Source organism: Amblyomma americanum, chromosome 1, assembly GCF_052857255.1.
Source record: "Amblyomma americanum isolate KBUSLIRL-KWMA chromosome 1, ASM5285725v1, whole genome shotgun sequence".
Classification (NCBI taxonomy): Eukaryota; Metazoa; Arthropoda; class Arachnida; order Ixodida; family Ixodidae; genus Amblyomma; species Amblyomma americanum.
The window spans coordinates 86,763,013-86,784,570 of record NC_135497.1 but is presented as its reverse complement, the minus strand read 5'-3'; the positions used below and the strand labels follow the sequence as shown (position 1 = coordinate 86,784,570).

The window sequence follows — 21,558 nt, the reverse complement described above, 5'->3', positions numbered from 1 at the left end:
ACAATGTGAGCAAGTCTACCAGCCTCGGCTGTCTTCAGTTCTGATGGCGTCTGCTTCTCCGAAAGCCAGGAAGCTACAAGCTCTAAAAACCAAGCAGAACATTGTGAGGGACGTCGAGAGCGGTTTCAAAAAGGCTGTGGGGGCAAAAAAGTACGGTGATGCCGATGCTGCTGTGTCCGCCATTTGGAAGAACAGCGGTCACTTGCGACAACAGCTGTAGGAAGACTCCGCGTTGCTTGCTAGGAAGCAGATTCATGCATCAAAGTACGAACATGTCGCCACTTTGAACAGTTTCGCGAGATCCGAGCTGATGCCGTTCCTGTGAGTGGCTCGATATTGCAAGCCAAGACCAGGTGGCTTGCAAACATTTTGGGGCGTGATGGTTTCAACCCATTGAATGGTTGGATTCAGCATTTCAAGGACCAGGACGAGATAAGCTCCTCCTCCCTCCTCGTCGTCGCCAACCCCGAGGGTGTTGTGTGTGAAGTAGCCGCCACAGGTGAAGGATGACATCGTGGCAGCGGTGCACTGTCGCGATGAACCTCTATCCGAGGATAAGTCCAACGAAGTGAGTGAAAGTGCAGCAGAAGTTTAGTGCAAAGACACGTTCGACTATTGGAAGAAACTCCACCTCTGCTGCGCTCAGAGAAACCTCAGCGAGCAAGTGCTCAAGTGCTTCACTGTTTCTGAAGATGAAGTCATTAGCAACGCAGTTCAGTCGCAGCGCCATACTAAAATAATGTCTTTCTTTCATTCACTATGACGCTTCGACATAAAGATCAAATAAACTTCATTTTTTCTAGTGATTGCAGTGTTGTGCGTCTGATACATTGTCAGGTGCACTTTGAAAGGTAGGCTGGCCGTTCTGAAAACGCGGATGCATGGAAAAGGTACGTTTTGGTTACAGTGCAGTACCGCTTATAATGCGGATTTTGCTGACTCCTGCGGTATATGTTACAAGCAGTCTACGCCTATTATAGCCAAAAATTGCATAAGGCAGTATCTGGTACCACTTCTTGTGATCAGAAACTAGCACCTCCACCAAAATGTCACCAAAAGCCGGTAGAGCATTGAGGGAAGAGCTTTTACTGATACAGCAGGCATGACTCAGTCAAAAGACACTCAAGCAGTCAGGCAGGCACCAATTAACCTATTCCGACTGCATGATGGTACCAGTAGAGTGGCCAAAACTGCAGCAATATGCAGGAAGCCAGCAGTCATTGAAAGCAAGGCAAGCATAGGGGAACATTTATTTTTATTTGTGGTGTTAATCAGTGGGAAATTAGTAGTGTAATTATTTTTTTACCTGAAAGATAGCATAGACTGCTTATAACGCATACCTCGGGAGTCTGGAAAATGCACATTATAAGCGGTACTGCACTGTAACCAAAACTTAGTTTTTCCATGCATTCGCGTTTTCAGAACGGCCAGCCTATCTTTCAAAGTGCACCTGGCAACGAATCAGACGCACAACACTGCAATCACAGGCAACAAAGAAGTTTATTTGATCTTTTTGTCAACATGTGGTAGTGAATGAAAGAATATTATTTTAGTCTGGCGCTACGACTGTACTGCGTTGCTAGTGGCTTCATCTTCAAAAACAGTGAAGCACTTGCTCGCTGAGCTTTCTCTGGGCGCAGTAGAGGCGCAGTTTGTTGCAACAGTCGAGCGCGTCTCTGCACGAAACTTTACACACAACGCTGTCTGAGTCGACGACGACGAGCTTATCTGGTGCCGGTCCTTGAAACGCTGAATACAACCTTCAGTCGGCTGGAACCATCATGCCACAAAATGTTTAGAAGCCACCTGGTCTTGGCTTGCAATATCGAGCCACTCACGAGAATGCCATCGGCTCGGATCTCGCGAAACCGTTCCAACAAAGCGGCGATATCTTCATACTTTGACGCACGAATCCGCTTCCTTGCAAGCGACGTGGAGTCTTCCTGCAGCTGTTGTCGCAACTTGTTGCTGTTCTTCCAAATGGCGGACACAGTAACGTCAGTGACACCGTACTTTTTTGCCACCGTAGCCTTTTTCAAACCGTTCTCAACACCCCTCACAATGCTCGTGTTCGGTTTCGAGAGCTTGCCGTTTCCTGGCTTTCAGAGGAGCAGACGCCGTCGGAACTGAAGACAGCCGAGGCTGGTAGACTTACTTACGTTGTCAACTTATCGCTACACACGATGACACGTCTTGCTCATGGGCTCAGGTGTGACAAAACCGTCAAGACGCTGCCGTACGTGCGCTTGGTACGAGCAGCGCTTGCAGCATCATGCCGTGCGCTCGCTGTCGCAGCCACCACCGCCGCTCCAGTGGCTCCAGCATGCTCGTCTGGTGGCGCCATCACGTGCTTTCAAGTTTTGTCCAATCAGTGGGCCCAACGGAAGGGCATCGTAGAGAGAGGAAAAACGCCTGCTTTGCGACCCCCCTTTTTTTTCTGTGTCCTCTCCTGCCTTCAGCCTTGCCTTGAACCACGCCGACAACACTCCCCCGCCCCGCCTGTTGCCCCCATCTTGTGCAGTCTGGGAAGCGCGCTCCTCGTGCTCGCCGGAACCCACGAGCCCGCGCCGGTAAGCGGGCTGCCAGGCCGGGCTTTCCAGAAACCTATGCGCTGGCGTGTATTAAGCGGTACGCCAATACATTGAACTTTATTGAAAGCGAAGTGGTTGTCACAAAAAGCCGCATACAATGCAGTCCCGCATTATAAGCAGTTACGTTATAAATGGTCTCAGCTTAGGAGAAAAAATAAAACGGAACCACAACCAGGTGCTCGGATCCCACCAGCAACATGTGGTTATTCTTTGCTTCTTTTTGATCGGCTACCTTTCATGTAAAAAATGAATATACTACTAATTTTCCATTGATCAACACCACGTGCAAAGTAAAAACATTCAGCGGTGCTTTCCTTGGTTTGAGTGACTGCTGGATTCTTTATCTTCATTCTGAGTAATAGAGTGAAATGAATGTGAACTAAGAATATAAATGCGCAGTATCCCAGTGACTGTGTGGTTGGGCTGCTGAGCACAAGGTCACAGGATCAGATCTAGCCATGGTGGCCATGTTTTGATTGAGGCAAAATGGAAAAGTGCCCGTGTGCAGTTCTATGTCAGTGCTCATTAAAGAACGCCAGGTTCTGAAAATTAGTATGAGCCCTTCTACTACAGCATCCCTCATAGCCCTTTTGCGGCTTTGGGACGGCGCATCCTAAATTCAATACCATACACCGCATGTGCTTTCTTTTACTGTTTTGTGCTCACTCACTCAGTGAACTCGCTCAGTTGTCCTATCATCTTGGAATATAATATCCATGCTTGAGCTCCCTGTATAAAGTCTTGTTGCTTGCTGCATCGTGCGAAAATATATGCGCTTTTGAAAGCATGCAGGCAAAGCAACCCCTCCAGTGCACATAACTAGTCGAAAAAGCCAATTTTTGTTGAGCCAAAGCGCCAAGGGTAATCGCGTTTTCGAAATTCTAAAAAGTAATATGGCTATAAGTAACAACCGGCTACAAATCTGTAATTGCAACTAGGCAACTAACTCTACTAGTTAAAAAGTTAATTATTAGTGAACCATCTTGCTACATAAGATGATTCACTGGTTTTCTGGTGTCCGCCAACACCAGTAATACTGTGCCGCAAAAGCCATATTGTTACCCCAAAAGCCTATTTTTTAAATTTTTTGAAAGTGTTCGCTGAAACACCTGATATACGTAAGGAGCGCTTTTTTTCTGTAGTTTTGATGGGATGTGTCTCTTACATGAAACCGATATTCTTCCATAAAATTTTTTCTGACTACAGCGGAGCCTTGATTATGCATCCTTTTTTATGCCGTGACACCCATTTTTATAGCGATTTAATGCAGTCCCAGGGAATCCTTCAATTGAGTAATGCATTGAAAGTATGGATGATAAGACGTGCACCCGATGACTGGCACAAATTAACTGCATAAAGTAAAACAGGTTTTTAGATCAATTTATAGTGGCAAACGTCATGCGATTTTAAGTTAAGATCAGGATCCTTCGAAGACTTGGTGCTAACTGACAGTAACGACGCCTAGGCCAGTGGTTCGAAGTGGCGCACCACACATGCGATCCGCAGCCATCAGCGTCAGGTGGCGTTCACGTGGCCTGCTTTTTCTTGCATTTCACTCTCGGAGGCCTTGCGGAAATCAATGAAATCAATAATTTAATGTGACGTCATTGTGTGACCGTAAACTGGTAACAAGGTTATACCTTTTTGTAATAAACCGTGACTAAATTCATGCACTTTCACTGCGGCTTCAATGCGGAGCATGCCAGACCTAGCAACAGTAGGCAAATGGTGCGCTACTATGGTGCGTATTACCAGAGTCTGACAGGCAGCACGTCGCCGCGAGGAGGCGCACCTCTAGCGTGGGTGCTCTAAATTCTAGCTTTTTGCGCAGCATAACGTTTTGTCATTTCTCGTGCGTACGCCGAGCGCACAAGCCGAATTAGCAGCTCTGAGGCACTGCATGTTCATGTATCCAGGCACAGTCCGGACAATGGGACAACGTGTGTGTGGTTGTAGCGAGCGTTGCAGTAAGTTTTCTATCAGCTCCTAGCGTAACGTAGCGCGTGGGCAAAATTATGCTTTGGCTTACTTTTCTCTTGTTTTATTTTTTGAGTTACTGGCTGTCAAGTTAAGGATGCAGCCCTTACGTAAGTCTATACAGCAAACAGCAGAATTAAAAATTATTTTGTCACTTGCGAGTGCAGTAGTAAGGCCAGCTATTGCAGTAAGTAATCTTCCAGCAGATGCTTCAGTTTGCTTTGGCAAGTATATCAGGAAAGGGTGTTCATGCAATACTATGAAGAACTGTTATACTTACGTGGCCATAAGCGAAAACTGGTCGCATTTTTAGTCTGTATTGATTACAAATCCAGGGTACTTGCTTCAAGGCTGCAAGTTGTAAGGCCAGCAGTTGATGGCTTTGCTTGATTCAACTTGCTTTCGTTTGACGCTGCCATTTCTAACGCAGGCAACAACTCTGCAGCCTGGGTTTAGTCCAGAAAATTTGCAAGAGTTGAAAGACTTTTTGCATCGAAAGGAAACCTTATGATGCTATTTATTTTACGAAAGAAGCCATGCTTTGGTTTCGTCTCCAATTTTTGTTTTGGTATGCATCGTATGAAAGCTATTATTAGGTGGTTGCCACACCAATTTGTAAAGTTTTATTTGCTCCTGGAAGAAAAAGCTGTGCTATCAAAAAAAGGGGGGATTTTGGTTTAGTCCTCCAGTTATAAATTTTGATGCTGAAAGTTTGCGACATTGTGGCTCCGCAGGAGAATTAGGTAATAAAGTTTTTGTATATGAGCCTGTTTAGTAATCAATGAAGCAAGAAGTGAATGGACATCGTAAATTGCTCACATTTCAAGATTATTACTGTATAAACTGGGCATTTAAGAAATTCCTGGTTTCATTGACAAGTGAATGTAGCAACCTATTTGAAATTGAACCTGAAGTTGTCTGGTAGAAGTGCAGGCATTCTCATTCACTCATAACAGAGAACTAGAGGTAAGGCTTCCTCCTGTGCATTGATTGGTGCACTCTGATTTGCAGCAGATGAGTTTTTCAGTGATAGAGGGTGAGCTAGACTACAGGAAAAATGTTTCAAATTTGTTTCTCACTTGCTGCTTTGTATTGGGATACTTGGTACTGTATGACAGATTTTTGTAGTGTATTGCTGCTTTAAATGGTTCTTTGCAAAATCTTGTGTCAAGTTATCCAGACATAGTTGTGATATAGTTATGATAAATTCTTAATCCTTGTGCAGTCGCTGTGTCCTTGGCTGAAGTATATTGCAGATTGATTACTTGAAAAAGACGAAATTTTGCTCTTTTATTATATGCTCTAATTGGGAACCTACTGCCTTGCAGAGCACTGATCCACCAGAATCAACATTCAAGAACTTGGCTCCATCCCGACAGCGCTACACTATACTGAAAGATGAACTGTAGTGCAGCTAATGGAGGATGCAACTGTACAGTCCGGCTAGCGGTCACCACAGCATTTTTCTAGGGCCAGGGGAGTGAGGATTGTGAGAAAAATCTGTTTTTGGCAGTAAACATTTATTGGTGTTTTGTACATTTTTTTCTTCGTTTTAAAGATTTAATGACTCACCTGTTACACTGAAAAAGAAAAGGTAAAAAAAATTCATGTTTTAGGTTTCTGTTTTGGCTTATTTTTCTTGTTAACTACTGCCTACAGGTGCTGTGATGTAAATGGTGTGATTTTGGCGAAGTGCACTTGAATGCATGTCCTTGCTCGAATGTCCTTGCTTCATTCCCTTTGACCATATTGGCAAACGTTTTCATTTTCAAAGGTGACATTTTGGAATGTCTGGTTTCAAACTGTTTAATTTGGGCCATGGCATCTATTTTGTGCAATACTTGGTGCGTACTGTCTTTGAGGGGTAATTTTATTGCTCATTACATTGAAATGCAGCATTTCTGGAACATTTATTTTCTTGTAATGTTCGGTTTGATGTTGTAGGGCAGAAATATGCTACGCTGCATTTGTAAGTTCTTTTAAATCACAGGTTTTTGATATGAATGTTAGTCACGCCATTTTACTTTATTTTTTTTCTTTTATGGTCAGTGAAATCTTCATTACATTCATATATGAAAAATTCTAGACTGCAAAACATCATGAAGGAATGAAGCAGCCTGGAGGATTGTACATGACTTTGTATGGAGTATTGAGGAGACTATGTTGACTATATTGAGACGATGGTTTAGTATACGTGGTTTTGTTATACTGCTCTTTACAGCAACTTTTTAGATGACCCAAATATTGTATTTGACTGACATTTGTAGTCAGGTCAGTGCAGCCTGAAGATGTTGTCAAGGAGGTAAACCTCGTAGTGCACTTCTGCAGTCTGCACAGATAAGGTAACTAATAAAGGTTTTGTTTTGACGATAAGCTGTTGAGCTCCAATGAAGTCGTGGTGTTTAATTTGAGGCTTGCAGGAGTGGAACTAATGTTTTGTGGCCACTTTTTCACCACAGTTTTTGGACATGTAGACAGTTCTGAGGGTTCCCTCCTGTTTATTTTTTTTTTCCATTGCTGTTGTATGTATATATAAAAGACCTAAGGTGTGTGTATGTGCACCTTAGGCACATTGTGACAAGGAACGCAAGCCAACCTTTCATTTTTTTTCTTGCAGGCTAGCTTCATATATTTGTAGTCAATGAATACATATCAGTTTTTGTTTTTGTTTTAACTGATACTAAAGCGTCTCGGCTGTGCACCATTTGGACCCTGTAGCGTTTCGTCCTGCAACTGTGACATTCTATGAAGTGGCTCAGTGTCGAAAGGGCACCTCCTTTTAATTTTCTTACATATTGGCCAGAGTTCCCAGAATTGTCAGTTGTTCATACACCAAATCATTTCCATTCTAAACAGCACGGTTTTAGCCAGTGCTTTCTATTTTTTTTCTTGGGCATGGGTCTAGAATTTGAATTGTGTCCTGATAGCATTGTGTTTGGGGTTTTTGTCAATCTTTGCACTTAAATCATGGTCAGTTTGGCTTTGTGCTGGTAAGCAGCAGTGAAGCCACTTGCTGCTGCTTGGTTTTTCTTGTCCGCGAATGTACAGGCTATCTGCAAAGCATTTGTGAAACCATTCTCAGAGTATGATGCCCTTTGCTCAGTAGTTGTGTTCTGCTACTACAATCAGGGATCGACTGTTGCATTTCTCCACTGTTTTGTGTGCATAGCTGATTGGAGAAAATGTGCTGATTCACTGCAGTGATTATGCCAACTTCTTGTGCTGAGTGGCAAGAGTAAACCAGAGTTAATGAGTAGTCTGAAGTTATTTCAAGGTGATTAGCTGGAGTCCGAGCTGGTTAAGAACTTTCACTCCACTGACTACTTTTGTCAAGAGTTGAGAAAAATTGTGCTGGTTTTGCGCTCTGCTTAGCCACTTTCATGGAAAAGCACACTTCAGTGTGTCAGTTGTGTTGGGTGTTTGCTTCACCAGTCACCTTAAAATTGCTTCAGACTACAGCTCTATTTTGTACATGTAGCCAACATTAAGTGTGGCTCTGATTGGCCGTCCTTGTGGCTTGGTGAATAATGTACATTGGGCGTGTAATTGTGGTTCTCAGACTGAAGAGTCTCTTCCGTCTCCTTTGTCTTGAATGAATGTGTTTCTATGCTTGCTGAATATGCTGTCACTTTGTAATATAATGCAGAACTGGATAATAAATGTTTGTTGGGGACACATTCATTACTGTCGTTTGTGTTGCTCTTGTGGATCAGACAACTCAGCCATTTATTTGTTGAGTGAAGCATTGCTTGTTTGCAGAGAGTGCAGTTTAAACATGGCTTTAAATTTCAGTGACTGGTGATACCAAGCTTAATCATGTGCTCTTTTTTGTTTGCGAGAATACAAGTCGTACATAGTTACCATCACTTGAAAGAATGCAGCTTCATCGTACACTGAAAAATTATGTAAAATTAAATTTTTACAGAATGTTCTGGTTGGCATACAGAAAATAGCTTTTGAAGGCTCATGACACACAAAAAAAATAGCTAAAACAGCTAGTACCAATTACATGGCCCTCCCATTGAGAAAAATTTGCTTTAAATTTCCTTCCACTCATAAATCAATTCGCACATTTAATAACCAATTTCCTGCACGGATTAATTTGCATATTGTGCTCTGCGGTCTCGTGTTTTGCTGCAGTCCTGCATTTTAACAAATATAACGCAAGTGTTAGGCTGGTATTTAAACTTTCACAGCATTACTCCGTGGCTTGGCGTGAGAAGAGTCATAATGTTATGGCTAAATTCACGTTTTATGCCCAACAATAACCGAACCAACTATGCACCCTCATCTTCCAGACCGTTTAAGCTTTACCTTTAGGATTGTTGTTCATAAACATTATTAATAGTTTTTCATGAATGCTGAAAATACTTCCAGTTATAGGAAGTGCGCAGACCTCTGCAAAAGTTGTCAAAAATTGAAAATGGGTTTGCGGAAAGGAAATGGCACAGTAACTGTCTAACTTCAGGATGGATGCCTCAACTGAGCCATGTGGGAAGGAAGGTGGGGGTGAAAGAAGAGAGAGAGTTGCCGTAGTGGTGTGCTTCCAAATAATTTCGACCACCTGGGGAACATGCACTGACATCACACAGCTAGCACACGGGCCCCTTTTGCGTTTCGATTGTGGCCGCGGTCATGTTCGAACCCAGGTACACCGGCTCAGTAATCGCAAGCACTAACCACTGAGCTAGTAGAAGCACCCGGTAGAGTGTAGTTTGGCGTCCTGGGCACAAAGGGAAAGGGAACAGGAGAAGGTGAGGAGGCCAGACGGACCAGCGACGCTGCAGGCAACTGGACGAAATAAGGAGTTAGTTGACCCATCACGTGGGGAAGCCGCCACGCACGCTTTGCGCGCTGACAGTTGTGCATGCATGGCATATGAAGGCAGTCACGCAGGCTTGCGGCTGCCTAAAGAATAGGCCATGCATGTGCAGCTGCCAACGCGCAAATAATGCCACTTCAAAGCTGCATGTTTGTAGTTGTTTCCTGGCTGTTTTCTTCAAATAAAAATGATTTTGCAAAAACCATATTTGAGCCATAATGTACGTTTAAAAGAGAGGAAGGCAGGCAGGTTAATCAAATGGTTTAGTGGTTTTTGAGGAAAGCTATATGACACAGTCTTACTTTTCGGTGGACACCTCTACCACACTGTAAGGGAAGGGAGGAAGCTGGAAGTGAAAGAGAAAGGGGTGCCGTAGTAGAGGGCTCTGGAATTGTTTTGACCACCTGCTGGGAATCTTTAGAACGCGAGTGAGTTCCTGCCTTTGACCAAACGTCAGCGCGTTGCCGATTCTCCTTTGTGCTTGCTGCACTGCCGACTGCGGCAGCTGCGTTTTCATGGAGGCAAAACGCTAAGGCGACCGTGTGCTATGCGATGTCAGTGCACGTTAGAGATCCCCAGGTGGTCGAAATTATTCAGGAGCCCTCCACTACGGCACCTCTTCCTTTCTTCTTTCACTCCCTCCATTTATCCCTTCCTTTACGGCACAGTTCTGGTGTCCGCCAATATATATGAGACAGATACTGCGCCATTTCCTTTCCTCCAAAACCAATTATTATTATTATTAGCCCTCGACTACGGGCTCCTCTTTTTTCCTTTCTTCTTTCACTCCCTCCTTTATCCCAATTCCCTTACGGCGCGGATCAGGTGTCCAACGATATATGGGACAGATACTGCGCCATTTTCCTTTCACCAAAAACCAATTATTATTATTATTATTATTGTTGTTGTTGTTGTTGTTGTTGCACTGTAAAAAATATATGTAAAATTATATTTTTTTAGAAAATTTTGGTTTTCATACAACAATGTCTGTTGAACACCCATGACACGAAAAAAAAAACATTTTCAGCTAGTACCGATCACGTATGGGGCAGTCCAGTCCGTTGTAGAAAAAAAAAATTTTTAATGGATGCAGTCCATTATAAATCCGTTTGCATATTTCAAACGTAACACAACTAGCATAGGCAATTTTCTGCACGAATTAATACGAATTTTGTGCTCTGCGGTCCCTTTTTTTTCATGCGGCTCTGCATTTAAAAAAAAATTAACAGAAGTGTTAGGCTGGTATGGAAACCTTTACATGATTACGTCGTAGTTAGCAGTGAGAAAAGCCGTATTGTTATGGCTGAATTCATGTTTCATGCCCAACAATAGCCGACCGGGTGGTGGCGGCCCTGCCCCTTAAGCTTTACCTTTAGATATATTTTTTAAAAATATTGTTAATGCAAATAGTTTTTAATAACTGCTGAAATACTTCCAATAGAGAGTTTTAGCCCCCATATGGTAAACACGGTAACTACGTACGACAACTGCTACCGTAAGGCAAATGTGGCTAGGCAAGCCTGGCAACGGCAGCAGCGGCAATGCGTTACCGTATATGTCGGACGGCTGTCCGGATACGCTAAAACTGTCTATTAATAAAAATTGCGAATACCTCTGCAAAGTTGGTCGAAAATTGAAAATTGGTTCTGATGAAAACCCGCGGCGGTGGCTTAGTGGTTGGGCGCTTGGCTACTGAGCCGCAGTCAGCGAGTTCGAACCCGGCTTTTTTTTATTGGTTTTTGGGGAAAGGAAAAAAGGCGCAGTATCTGTCTCATATATCGTTGGACACCTGAACCGCGCCGTAAGGGAAGGGATAAGGGAGGGAGTGAAAGAAGAAAGGAAGGAGGTGCCGTAGTGGAGGGCTCCGGAATAATTTCGACCACCTGGGGATCTTTAACGTGCACTGACATTGCACAGCACACGGGCGCCTTAGCGTTTCTCCTCCATAAACCCGGCTGCGGCGGCCGCGTTTTCGATGGAAGCGGAACGCAAAGGCGTCCGTGTGCTGTGCGATGTCAGTGCACATTAAAGGTCCCCAGGTGGTCGAAATTATTCCTGAGCCCTCCACTACAGCACCTCTTTCTCTCGTTGTTTTCACTTCCACCTTCCTCCCTTCTCTTACGGCGTGGTAGAGGTGTCCACCGAGAAGTGAGACAATTAATGCATCATTTCCTTTCCTCAAAAACCAATTTTTATTTCTTATGAAACGAAATGGCGCAGTAACTACTCCTTCGAGGTGGACACCTCAACCGCGCCATGAGGGAGGGAGGAACGTGTGAGTGGAAGATGGGAGAAAGCATTAAGTGCCGTAGAGGTGGGCTCCAGAATAATTTACGCCTCCTGGAAACCTTGAAGGTGCACTGGCATCGTACGGCATACGTGCGCCTTTTGCATTTCACCTCCATTGAAACGCGGCCCCCGAGCATCTGTTAGAGGGTAGTATGGCGTCGTGGGCGTGAGAGCAAAGGGAACAGGGGAGGGTAACGAGGCCAGACAGACAGCCGACGATGCAGGCAGTGTATTCAAGGAGGCACTGGACCCAATAAGAAGTTGCTGGAATAATCAAGTGATCGCGCGCTACTCTGATGTGTGGAAGCCGCCGCGGAAGCTTGCGGCTGCCTAAATATGAGTGCCAAGCATGCGCCGCTGACAGCGCGCACATAATGCCACTTCTAAGTTTCATGTTTCCAATCCTTTCCCGGGTTCGAATCCGATCGCGGCGGCTGCGTTTTTATGGAGGAAAAACGCTAAGGCGCCCGTGTGCTGTGCGATGTCAGTGCACGTTAAAGGTCTCCAGGTGGTCGAAATTATTCCGGAGCCCTCCACTACGGCACCTCTTGTTCCTTTCTTCTTTCACTCCCTCCTTTATCCCTTCCCTTACGGCGCGGTTCAGGTGTCCAACGATATATGAGACAGATACTGCGCCATTTCCTTTCCCCAAAAAACCAATTATTATTATTATTAATCGTTTCTTGGCTGTTTTCTTGAGATAAACATGACGTTGCACAATATGTGAAGCATAATGCACGTATAAAAGAAAGGAAGGCAGACATGGTATGGTATGGCAGGAATGGCATGGCATTGTATTCCGAATGGCTACCCTGCGCTGAGGGAGAGGGACCAGTGGGCTTAAAAAGCATAATAATAATAATAATAATAATTGGTTTTTTGGGGAAAGGAAATGGCGCAGTATCTGCCTCATATATCGTTGGACACCTGAACCGCGCCGTAAGGGAAGGGATAAAGGAGGGAGTGAAAGAAGATAGGAACGAATAGGTCCGTAGTGGAGGGCTCCGGAATAATTTCGACCACCTGGGGATCTTTAACGTGCACTGACATCGCACAGCACACGGGCGCCTTAGCGTTTTTCCTCCATAAAAACGCAGCCGCCGCGGTCGGGTTCGAACCCGGGAACTCCGGAGAAAAAAAAAATTTCGGGGGGCGGTAGCCTTGAAGCCTATAAAAAAAGGAGAGTTGGTCCCTCCGTGATCACACCACGTGATAGCGTGCAGTAAAATCTTTCTCCGCTGCGCGTGCGCATGCACGGAACAGCGCGGCAAACAGACTGTAGATCAACCTCCTTTGCTATAGACGCCCGCGCCATGGGCCGCGCAAACGCGAAAACTAAAACATATCAATACCGAAACATTAGCGACCGACCGCCCCGCCGCGGTGGCTCAGTGGTTAGGCGCTTCGACTACTGATCCGGAGTTCCCGGGTTCGAACCCGACCACGGCGGCTGCGTTTTTATGGAGGAAAAACGCTAAGGCGCCCGTGTGCGATGTCAGTGCACGTTAAAGATCCCCAGGTGGTCGAAATTATTCCGGAGCCCTCCACTACGGCACCTCTTCTTCCTTTCTTCTTTCACTCCTTCCTTTATCCCTTCCCTTACGGCGCGGTTCAGGTGTCCAACGATATATGAGACAGATACTGCGCCATTTCCTTTCCCACAAAAACCAATTATTATTATTAGGGACCGACTCGGAGAGCGAAAAACGGGGGAGAGGGCGCCTTCATGTGTACTTGGCTTTCGAAGGCTGGCCGCGTGGCGTCGCGCTCCCTTCTGTTTTTTTTTTCTTCTTCCATTGTAAGGGAAAGAAGAAAACTGTGTTCAAGGGTAAGGGCCGCTGCATGGTCTCATTAAGAGAAAAGCCGGCGGCGTGTGTGTGTATGTGTGTGTGTTCTCTCACATTATACAGAAAATCCCAGTTATTGCAAGAAAAATAGGGTGACGTCGTTAATCGGCCGTATGAGGCACTCAGCAAGCCGGTCACTGCCACTTCACACAATCCTGAAGTCGAGAGTGTGACGAAATCTCGTCTGGTCGGGGACAATCATAATAAAACTTAAAGTGGGGGACGCCGACCAAAAGTAAAAACAAAAAAGAAAACGACGTTTCGAATTCCATACGGAAGCTTTGTTCACAATGAGAAGAATTAGGTAGTGCATCGGGATTAACTACGCTTGAAAAGAGGTCGCAGGGAGCGTGCGTATAGAGAGGTTAGCGTTCCAGTGTTGCGACTGAGGGTGTGATTAGTCGTTTGAATGAATATTGAATGGTTCGAGGTGAAGGCGACGGAACAGATTCTTTTCGGTTGCCAGCACGTGTTCTCTACCCCAGTCGATATCGTAGCCGGTTGATACGGAGTGTTCGGCGATAGCATTAGAGTTCACTTCTCGGCTTTTAACATCGTTACAACGTTCTTTTAGACGCCTTTTAAGATCACCAGTCTCGCCCATGTAGACGCTGTCACAACCGGAACACGGGACGCTGTAAACAACGCCAGGGTACTTTCCTTTGGGGAGCAGGTCTTTGACGTTAACCAGCGCATGCCGTAGTTTTCTTGTGGGGACATTGGCGCGTGAACCTGGAATGTGCGTAGAATGCGCGCCAAGGCTTCGCTTAATCCGCCTTTTTCACGACGCGACTGCGCATGCGCCCATCCCCTGGCGGCGGTGTCGCGAAACATATTGGAAGGGTCGCGCGCTCCACTCGAGACCGGCCGTGGAAGCGTAAACAAACCGGAATTACAAACACCTCCCTTAGAATCCTTAACGCAACCAAATTCTCACCAAATTATTCCGAATTGATATGGGTCCCAGCCCATTTGGGGAATCCGGGGAACGAGGCAGCCCACAATAAAGCCCGAGGTTTCGTCGACCGGGCAGTGGATGAGTCTGGCTTCCTGAATTTCACGAAGGACTCAATGATCACATATCATGATCTCACCAATCATTTTAAACTAGAGAGGAGAATTCTCCCCCCTCCAGACAAAAGACTTACTAAAGAACAAGAGGTTACGTGGCGTCGTCTACAGACGAGATCGATACGCACCCCATCACTCCTCGCGCACATTTATCCCGATCTTTACAACCCAAACTGCAAACACTGTGGCCAACGTGCTACCTACGATCACATCCTGTGGGACTGCAAAATAGAGCCACCTCCGGGTGATCTAGTTACAGCTCCTTCTCTCGAGCGGTGGGAGACCGTGCTGGCTAGCTCTGACCCCAGAACGCAAGTTTTGGCGGTGGAGTGGGCTGACAAAGTCGTCGAGGGCTATGTACTCTCGACCACTTAACGCGACCTCTTGCCAAGCTCTTCCCGGCGAATAAAATGTTTTACAATCAAAACCGGCTTCCTACGCGGGGTGCGTTGCTGCAGCCGTCGGGCGTTCAGCGCGACGCATTTGGCGATACCTACGAAATATGTTGCATACGGCTGCAATGCCCAATATGTAAAGGGAAGCAAACTCGGATTTTTTCGCTTTCCGAGCGCTTCCCGGGACAGCCTTCGACGCGAAGCGTGGATAAAAGCAGTTCGCCGGCTCGACGATCGTGGCCGCCCTTGGGCACTGTCAAGCACGTCAAGACTGTGCCGGAATCACTTTGTGACAGATACGGACGAGGTACTGTGTTTAAATGCGTGTGCAGTCTATCACGAAGTGTTTTATTCATGGGCAGGAAGGCCTCGAATGTAACCGCGGCACCCAGACTTCGTTTCGACGTTTTTTGCTTTCTCAAGCAAGAAGGCCAAATGGGCAAGTGCTGTGAGCCGCTTTCAACGCGCGATGGAGCGGGCAACGAAAAAGAAGCTACGAGAGCATTAACGCATGGTGCTAAAATTTTGTCATAATCTCCTATGGAAATTTCCTTGTTTATGCCACTACACCGTGGCCAATCCCTCCGTGTGGGTATGTGCCATGTATTAAGAGGCAGAAGAAGAAGGTGCGTTATGCGTGTTTTGGAATCATATCCATGATAAAGAGCTCTGTGTGGTATCACCGGAATGGATCAATGTGCGCCTCTCGCGCTCGTCTTTATGGACCCGCATGCTTGTTTAACCTATGCAGCGGTGTGCTGTGGGAAAATACAGTAAAATGCTAACAGGGCGGCTTTGTTGCGAGTACGCTTGTGCTTTTATAGCTCGTGTAGCTATTCTGCAGCGCTTGAGCACAACGATTGCTTGCGAAAACTGTTGTCCCCAGTCGTTTTCTGTACTACGGCGTGCACGATGTATCCACCTTTCAGCGGAAAACGCCAACCTCACTGATCGGGGATATTTCATTGAACATTATGTTCCGAATGTAGCCTTCATCTCTGAAGCGGCGGCCCTTGCTCAGCTGGTGTTCGCATCGCATGCCGGATGATCGGAGATACTGAAGAATTTGCTCTTCGGTGGGCACAGCAGCCTGCTCCGGACTTCGCACCCAGCCATCAGTCAACCCTAGAAATCATCCGGGTACCAGGTGCTGCCCAGGACACGCCATCGTCGACAGATTCCAACAAAACGTGCTCCGGAGCGGCACTCAGTCCGGCCGGGTTGGGCGCGCAGTACCCTACCAGTGAGCTTCCAGCGTTGTACGCGAGGTGGCAGCACAGGAAAATGAAAAAGGCGTTTCAGAGGGGACGACACGGGAGCTTCACGCTTCGGGCAAAATAACTGCTTTTCTACGGATGCCACAAAAACAGCTGGGTACTCGTTGCCCGCGAGTTCTCGCCGTACAGTATCAAATTCCACTGCCCGATCTTCACGAAAACTGCCTATGCGTTCTACTCGTTTGAACAAGGCTGTGACAACACACTTCTTTTTAGTGGCCGGGTGAACAGATTTGAAGTTGAGGTATCTTCCGGTGTAAGCACAGCAAACTTCGCCGGTTCTTCGCAGTTGTGTGACGTCCCATCAACAGGGGGAGCCTTTTTCACCACTTTCCGCCGCTTCTTCGGCTAGATGCTAAGGTTTGTCCTTCCTCCCCCTTGAACCTTCCACTGCGTGTTCATGGCTGGTTGTTACAGGTAAATTTAAGAGTGTGCGATTGTTCGAAACTTTCTAATAGCGAATCGCATATCCTCCTATTCGATTCGTCGAACGAATCAAATAGTGCTCGTTCAAAACTATTCGAATTAATCAAATACGCCATCAAATTTTCGAATACTTTTCGAATAATCGGCACGAATTTCGAATAAGGCCCGTCGAAGATTTATTGCACGACTGTTTCTGCTGTGTATGTGTATTGAGTGTGTGGCAAGAGATAGCGCCACCATCCCAGCGCCTGTGTGTGCGTGTATTGAGTGCGTGGCACGAGACGGCGCCACCGCCGCAGAGCGCCCCCAGCAAGTGCTGTTTGCGCTGTTTGTGTGTACGGCCAGCGCCGGCCCTGTATAACGTGTAACCCAGGAGAATAAAGATTGCTGTTACGTTATCCCAAAATACAACAACTGGCGTCGAGAATGGGATAGCGGGGACCCGGACGCAAGCGAAGACATCGCATCGTGATGCACGCAGGCAAGTGAACTTGCGCCAGTAGCCAGTGAAGTGAAGCACGCTTCGTTCCCGCGCAAACATGGCGACGTTTGGTCGAGTCGAAGAATACAACAAAGAGCCGTGGTCGTCATACACGGAACGGCTGGATGCGTTCTTCAATGCAAATGGCATCGAAGACGACGATAAGAAAAAGTGGGTATTTTTGTCGACGGTCGGCACAAGCACGTACGCGACGCTCCGTAGTTTGCTAGCGCCCGAAAAGCCTAAAGAAAAGAAGTTTACTGAACTCATGGCTATTCTCAACAGCCACTTCAGCCCCGCTCCATCGGAAATAGCCGAAAGTTATCGCTTCCACACCAGAGTACAGCTCGAGAATGAAAGCGTCGCGGTGTTCGCCGCCGAGCTCCGGCAAATGGCGGAACACTGCAACTTCGGTACGGCGCTGAACCGCATGCTGAGAGACAGACTTGTGTGTGGAATTCGTGACAGAGCCGTGCAGCAACGGTTGTTAGCTGAGAAGAGCCTCACCCTAGATAAAGCGCTGGAGATTGCTAGAACGGCAGAGGCGGCGGAACTCAACGCAAACGAGCTGCGAAAGGGCCACGCGGACATACCGACTTCCCCGGTTCAAGAAGGCTCAGCGAATTATGTCAAGCACAAGAAAAAGCAGCACCTGCAAGGGCTCGGTGGCCAAAAAGGGCAAGACCCGAAGCCTAAAGGCAAAATCAAAACCGGACGCCAAGAGAAGTCCAGGCCGTGTGTACGCTGCGGATCCCGTGATCACAGGCCCCCGGAATGCAAGCACATCAACACAAGGTGTTACAAGTGCGACAAAGTAGGTCACCTGGCGAACTACTGTTTGTCTGGTGCTGAGAAAGGGAAGAAGTTGAGCGCAACTGCAGTGAATGCAGTACAGTCGACCGAGAAGCCACCTGAGTACTACCTGCATTCTTTGCGTGCACAGTCACCCCTGAAGCCAATCACAGTGACATTCATAGTCAATGGAGTGCCACTGGAAATGGAGTTGGATTCAGGTTCTCCCGTTTCGTTAATCTCAAAAGATACTTACCGGCAGCACCAAGGTGTTTTGCCGCAGCTTTCACGGACAGACATCAAGCTGAACTGCATACGTGGAACAATACCGGTGCAGGGAACGCTGGCGGTTGACGTATGTCTTGGCAAGACTACATGTCAGCAGACACTGCTTGTAGTAGCCTGCAAGAGCCCTAACCTGTGCGGCAGGGATTGGCTTACAGCATTTGACCTGCTACCACGCCAAGTAAATGCGACACAGCTCGAAAGCACCACTGAAGGGAAAGTGAAAGAAATGCTGCAGGAGTTTGAAGAGATCTTCAGACCAGGCTGCGGGACACTGAAAGGACCACAGGTGCATATCAACGTTCGACCGGATGCACAGCCACGATACTTCAGACCTCGCACGGTACCCTACGCACTTCGGGCCAAGGTTGAAAATGAACTTCAGCGTCTAGAACGTGAAAACATCATCACACCAGTGGACCATTTGGAGTGGGCTTCACCGATTGTACCAGTACTCAAAGCAGATGGCCAAAGTGTCAGGATTTGTGGAGACTATAAGATCGGTGTGAATCCAGCAGTGGTAACGACACAGTACCCATTGCCAAAAGTTGAAGACATATTCGCATCCTTGCAAGGCGGAGTCAAGTTTTCCAAGTTGGATTTCCGCGAAGCTTACAATCAGGTGCCTGTTGATGAAGAAACCAGTAAGCTACTGGTCATCAACACACACAAAGGTCTCTTTGCTTACAACCGTCTGGCATTTGGTGTTTCATCAGCACCTGCCCTCTTCCAGAGAAGAATGGAAGAAACCCTTCGTGACATCCCAGGCACATCAGTCTACTTAGACGATGTTTTGGTGACAGGAAGAACTGACGCAGAGCACCTTCAGAATCTGCGCAAAGTTCTGCAACGAGTCAAAGAGTCAGGGTTGAAGCTCAAACAGGAAAAGTGTGAGTTTTTCAAACCATCCCTCATTTACTTGGGCCACGAGATCAATGCCACTGGTCTTCAACCATCAAAGAAAAACACAGAAGCCATCATTGAAGCGCCCGAGCCCAAGGCCGTTGGTGAGCTGAGATCCTTCATTGGACTCCTGTCATACTACGGAAAGTTTCTGCCGAACCTGTCCACACTACTAGCACCGTTGTATGCACTGCTTCACAAGAACAGTCACTGGAGGTGGACAGATGAAGACCGAAAAGCTTTTGTCAAAAGCAAGGAAGCCATCATGGAGGCAAAAGTGTTGGCACACTATGACCCATCTAAGGAGCTCGTGCTAGCCTGTGACGCTTCGCCGTATGGTGTAGGTGCGGTGCTTTCACATCGTGATAAAGGGGTTGAATTCCCACTAGCATTCGCATCTCGAACTCTCACACCTGCGGAGCGGAACTACTCACATCTGGAAAAGGAGGCACTAGCCATTATATTTGGTGTCACACGCTTCAGAGACTACTTGCTATGTCGCAGCTTTATCCTCATCACTGATCACAAGCCACTGGTCGGCATCTTCCGTGAAGATAAAGCAATTCCAGCCATGACTGCTTCACGTATCCAGCGTTGGGCACTCACACTTGGTGCCTACACGTATACTATTGAGCACCGACCTGGACGTCTCAATGGAAATGCAGATGCCATGAGCAGGCTACCACTGGCAGTGCTCTTTGCTGATCCACCTGAACCACCAGAGCTGGTGAATTCAGTCTCAAGCATGGAAAAACTGACAGTGTCAGTGAAGCAGCTTCAGCACTACACGAGTTGTGATCAAGCCCTAAGCCAAGTGCTGCGGTGGGTCAAGGACGGATGGCCACAAAGCACCCCGGACAAAGCCCTACAGCCATTCTGGCAAAGACGTGATGAGCTGAACACGTACAGAAATCTCTTGTACTGGGGTAACCGAATCGTGGTGCCTACTCCTGCCCAGAAGCATATCTTGGAACTGCTACATGAAACGCACCAGGGAGTGGTTGTCATGAAAGGCATGGCAAGGTCTTTGTTTTGGTGGCCTGGTATGGATGCTGAAATCGAAAAGTGCGCTCGACAGTGTACACAGTGTCTGCAGAATTCTCCAATGCCAGCAAAGTCTGAACCAGTGCCATGGCCTGAGCCGGGTGCATGCTGGGAACGTGTGCACCTGGACTATGCCGGACCATTTGAAGGTAAAATGCTCCTTGTACTTGTAGACGCCAAGTCAAAGTGGCTTGAAGTTATCATCGTGCCAAGTGCAACAGCGGAAAACACTGTAGAGCATTTGAGGGATATTTTTGCACGGTTTGGGCTGCCAAGGTGCATTGTAACAGACAATGGAACCCCATTTACTGGCCAAGCTTTCCAGGCATTCCTTTCGGAAAATGGCATTAAGCACCTACGGACAGCTCCTTTCCATCCAGCATCAAATGGTTTGGCTGAGAGAGCAGTTCGAACTGTAAAGGACGGCCTCAAGAAAACCACGGGTGGAGATCTCAAGCTCCGGCTAGCGAGATGGCTGCTTATGTACCGTAGAGCACCCCGCCCAAATGGAACGTCACCATCTGAGCTGATGTTGGCATACCCAATGAAAGCGAAGCTGGATCTTTGCATTCCTAGAAGGGAGAATGAGAGTGCACCCGAGCAGTTGCTGACAGAATCCAAGAGGCATTGCGGAGAGACGAAAAGGGACCCAAATACAAGAAAGGTGACAAGGTTGCAGTCGCAATTTCGGCAGAGGAGCTAAATGGTGGTTGGGCGAAGTTGATGAAACGAACGGAACTTCGATGGTGACGGTTTCAACCCCTCAAGGGAAAGTTCGCCGTCACAACAACCAAGTGAAAAAGCACTTGGCCACTCCAGCACCAAGTACAGCGGGTACACCTGCAAGCACCGAGGAAGACGTAGCCAGCACCGCAAGCACCTGGGAGGCTGCGGCGATGCCATCTGTGAGACGTTCAACGTTCAACTAGAACTGTTCGCAAGCCCCTACGTTACCGATAACCTTCTTAAGGAAGGAGGAGTGCTGTGTATGTGTATTGAGTGTGTGGCAAGAGATGGCGCCACCATCCCAGCGCCTGTGTGTGCGTGTATTGAGTGCGTGGCACGAGACGGCGCCACCGCCGCAGAGCGCCCCCAGCAAGTGCTGTTTGTGTGTACGGCCAGCACCGGCCCTGTGTAACGTGTAACCCAGGAGAATAAAGATTGCTGTTACGTTATCCCAAAATACAACAGTTTCATAAACAGGACCCACTCCGACGGCGCACAGTGCGCAGAGCGCAGTTCGTTCGTGTGGCGGCTTTGAAGAACCGCGTATGAAGCCTCGACGACGCAGCAGGACTAGGCAGGTTCAGCAATATCTACCTTCATGCCCGATCTCAGAGGCCATGACTCATATGTAG

General features: G+C 47.1%; 1 protein-coding gene across 1 annotated transcript in view; it reads left to right on the top strand.

Moving 5' to 3' along the window:
- ERp44 (Endoplasmic reticulum protein 44) overlaps window positions 1-8,249 on the top strand; it is a 33,707-nt gene extending 25,458 nt beyond the window's left edge. Inside the window, exon 12 of the mRNA XM_077646086.1 lies at window positions 5,897-8,249. Within this exon, the coding sequence (XP_077502212.1) occupies window positions 5,897-5,977 (81 nt within the window). The 3' untranslated portion in view covers window positions 5,978-8,249. The remainder of the gene's footprint in view (window positions 1-5,896) is intronic.
- Window positions 8,250-21,558: the final 13,309 nt, after the last annotated feature.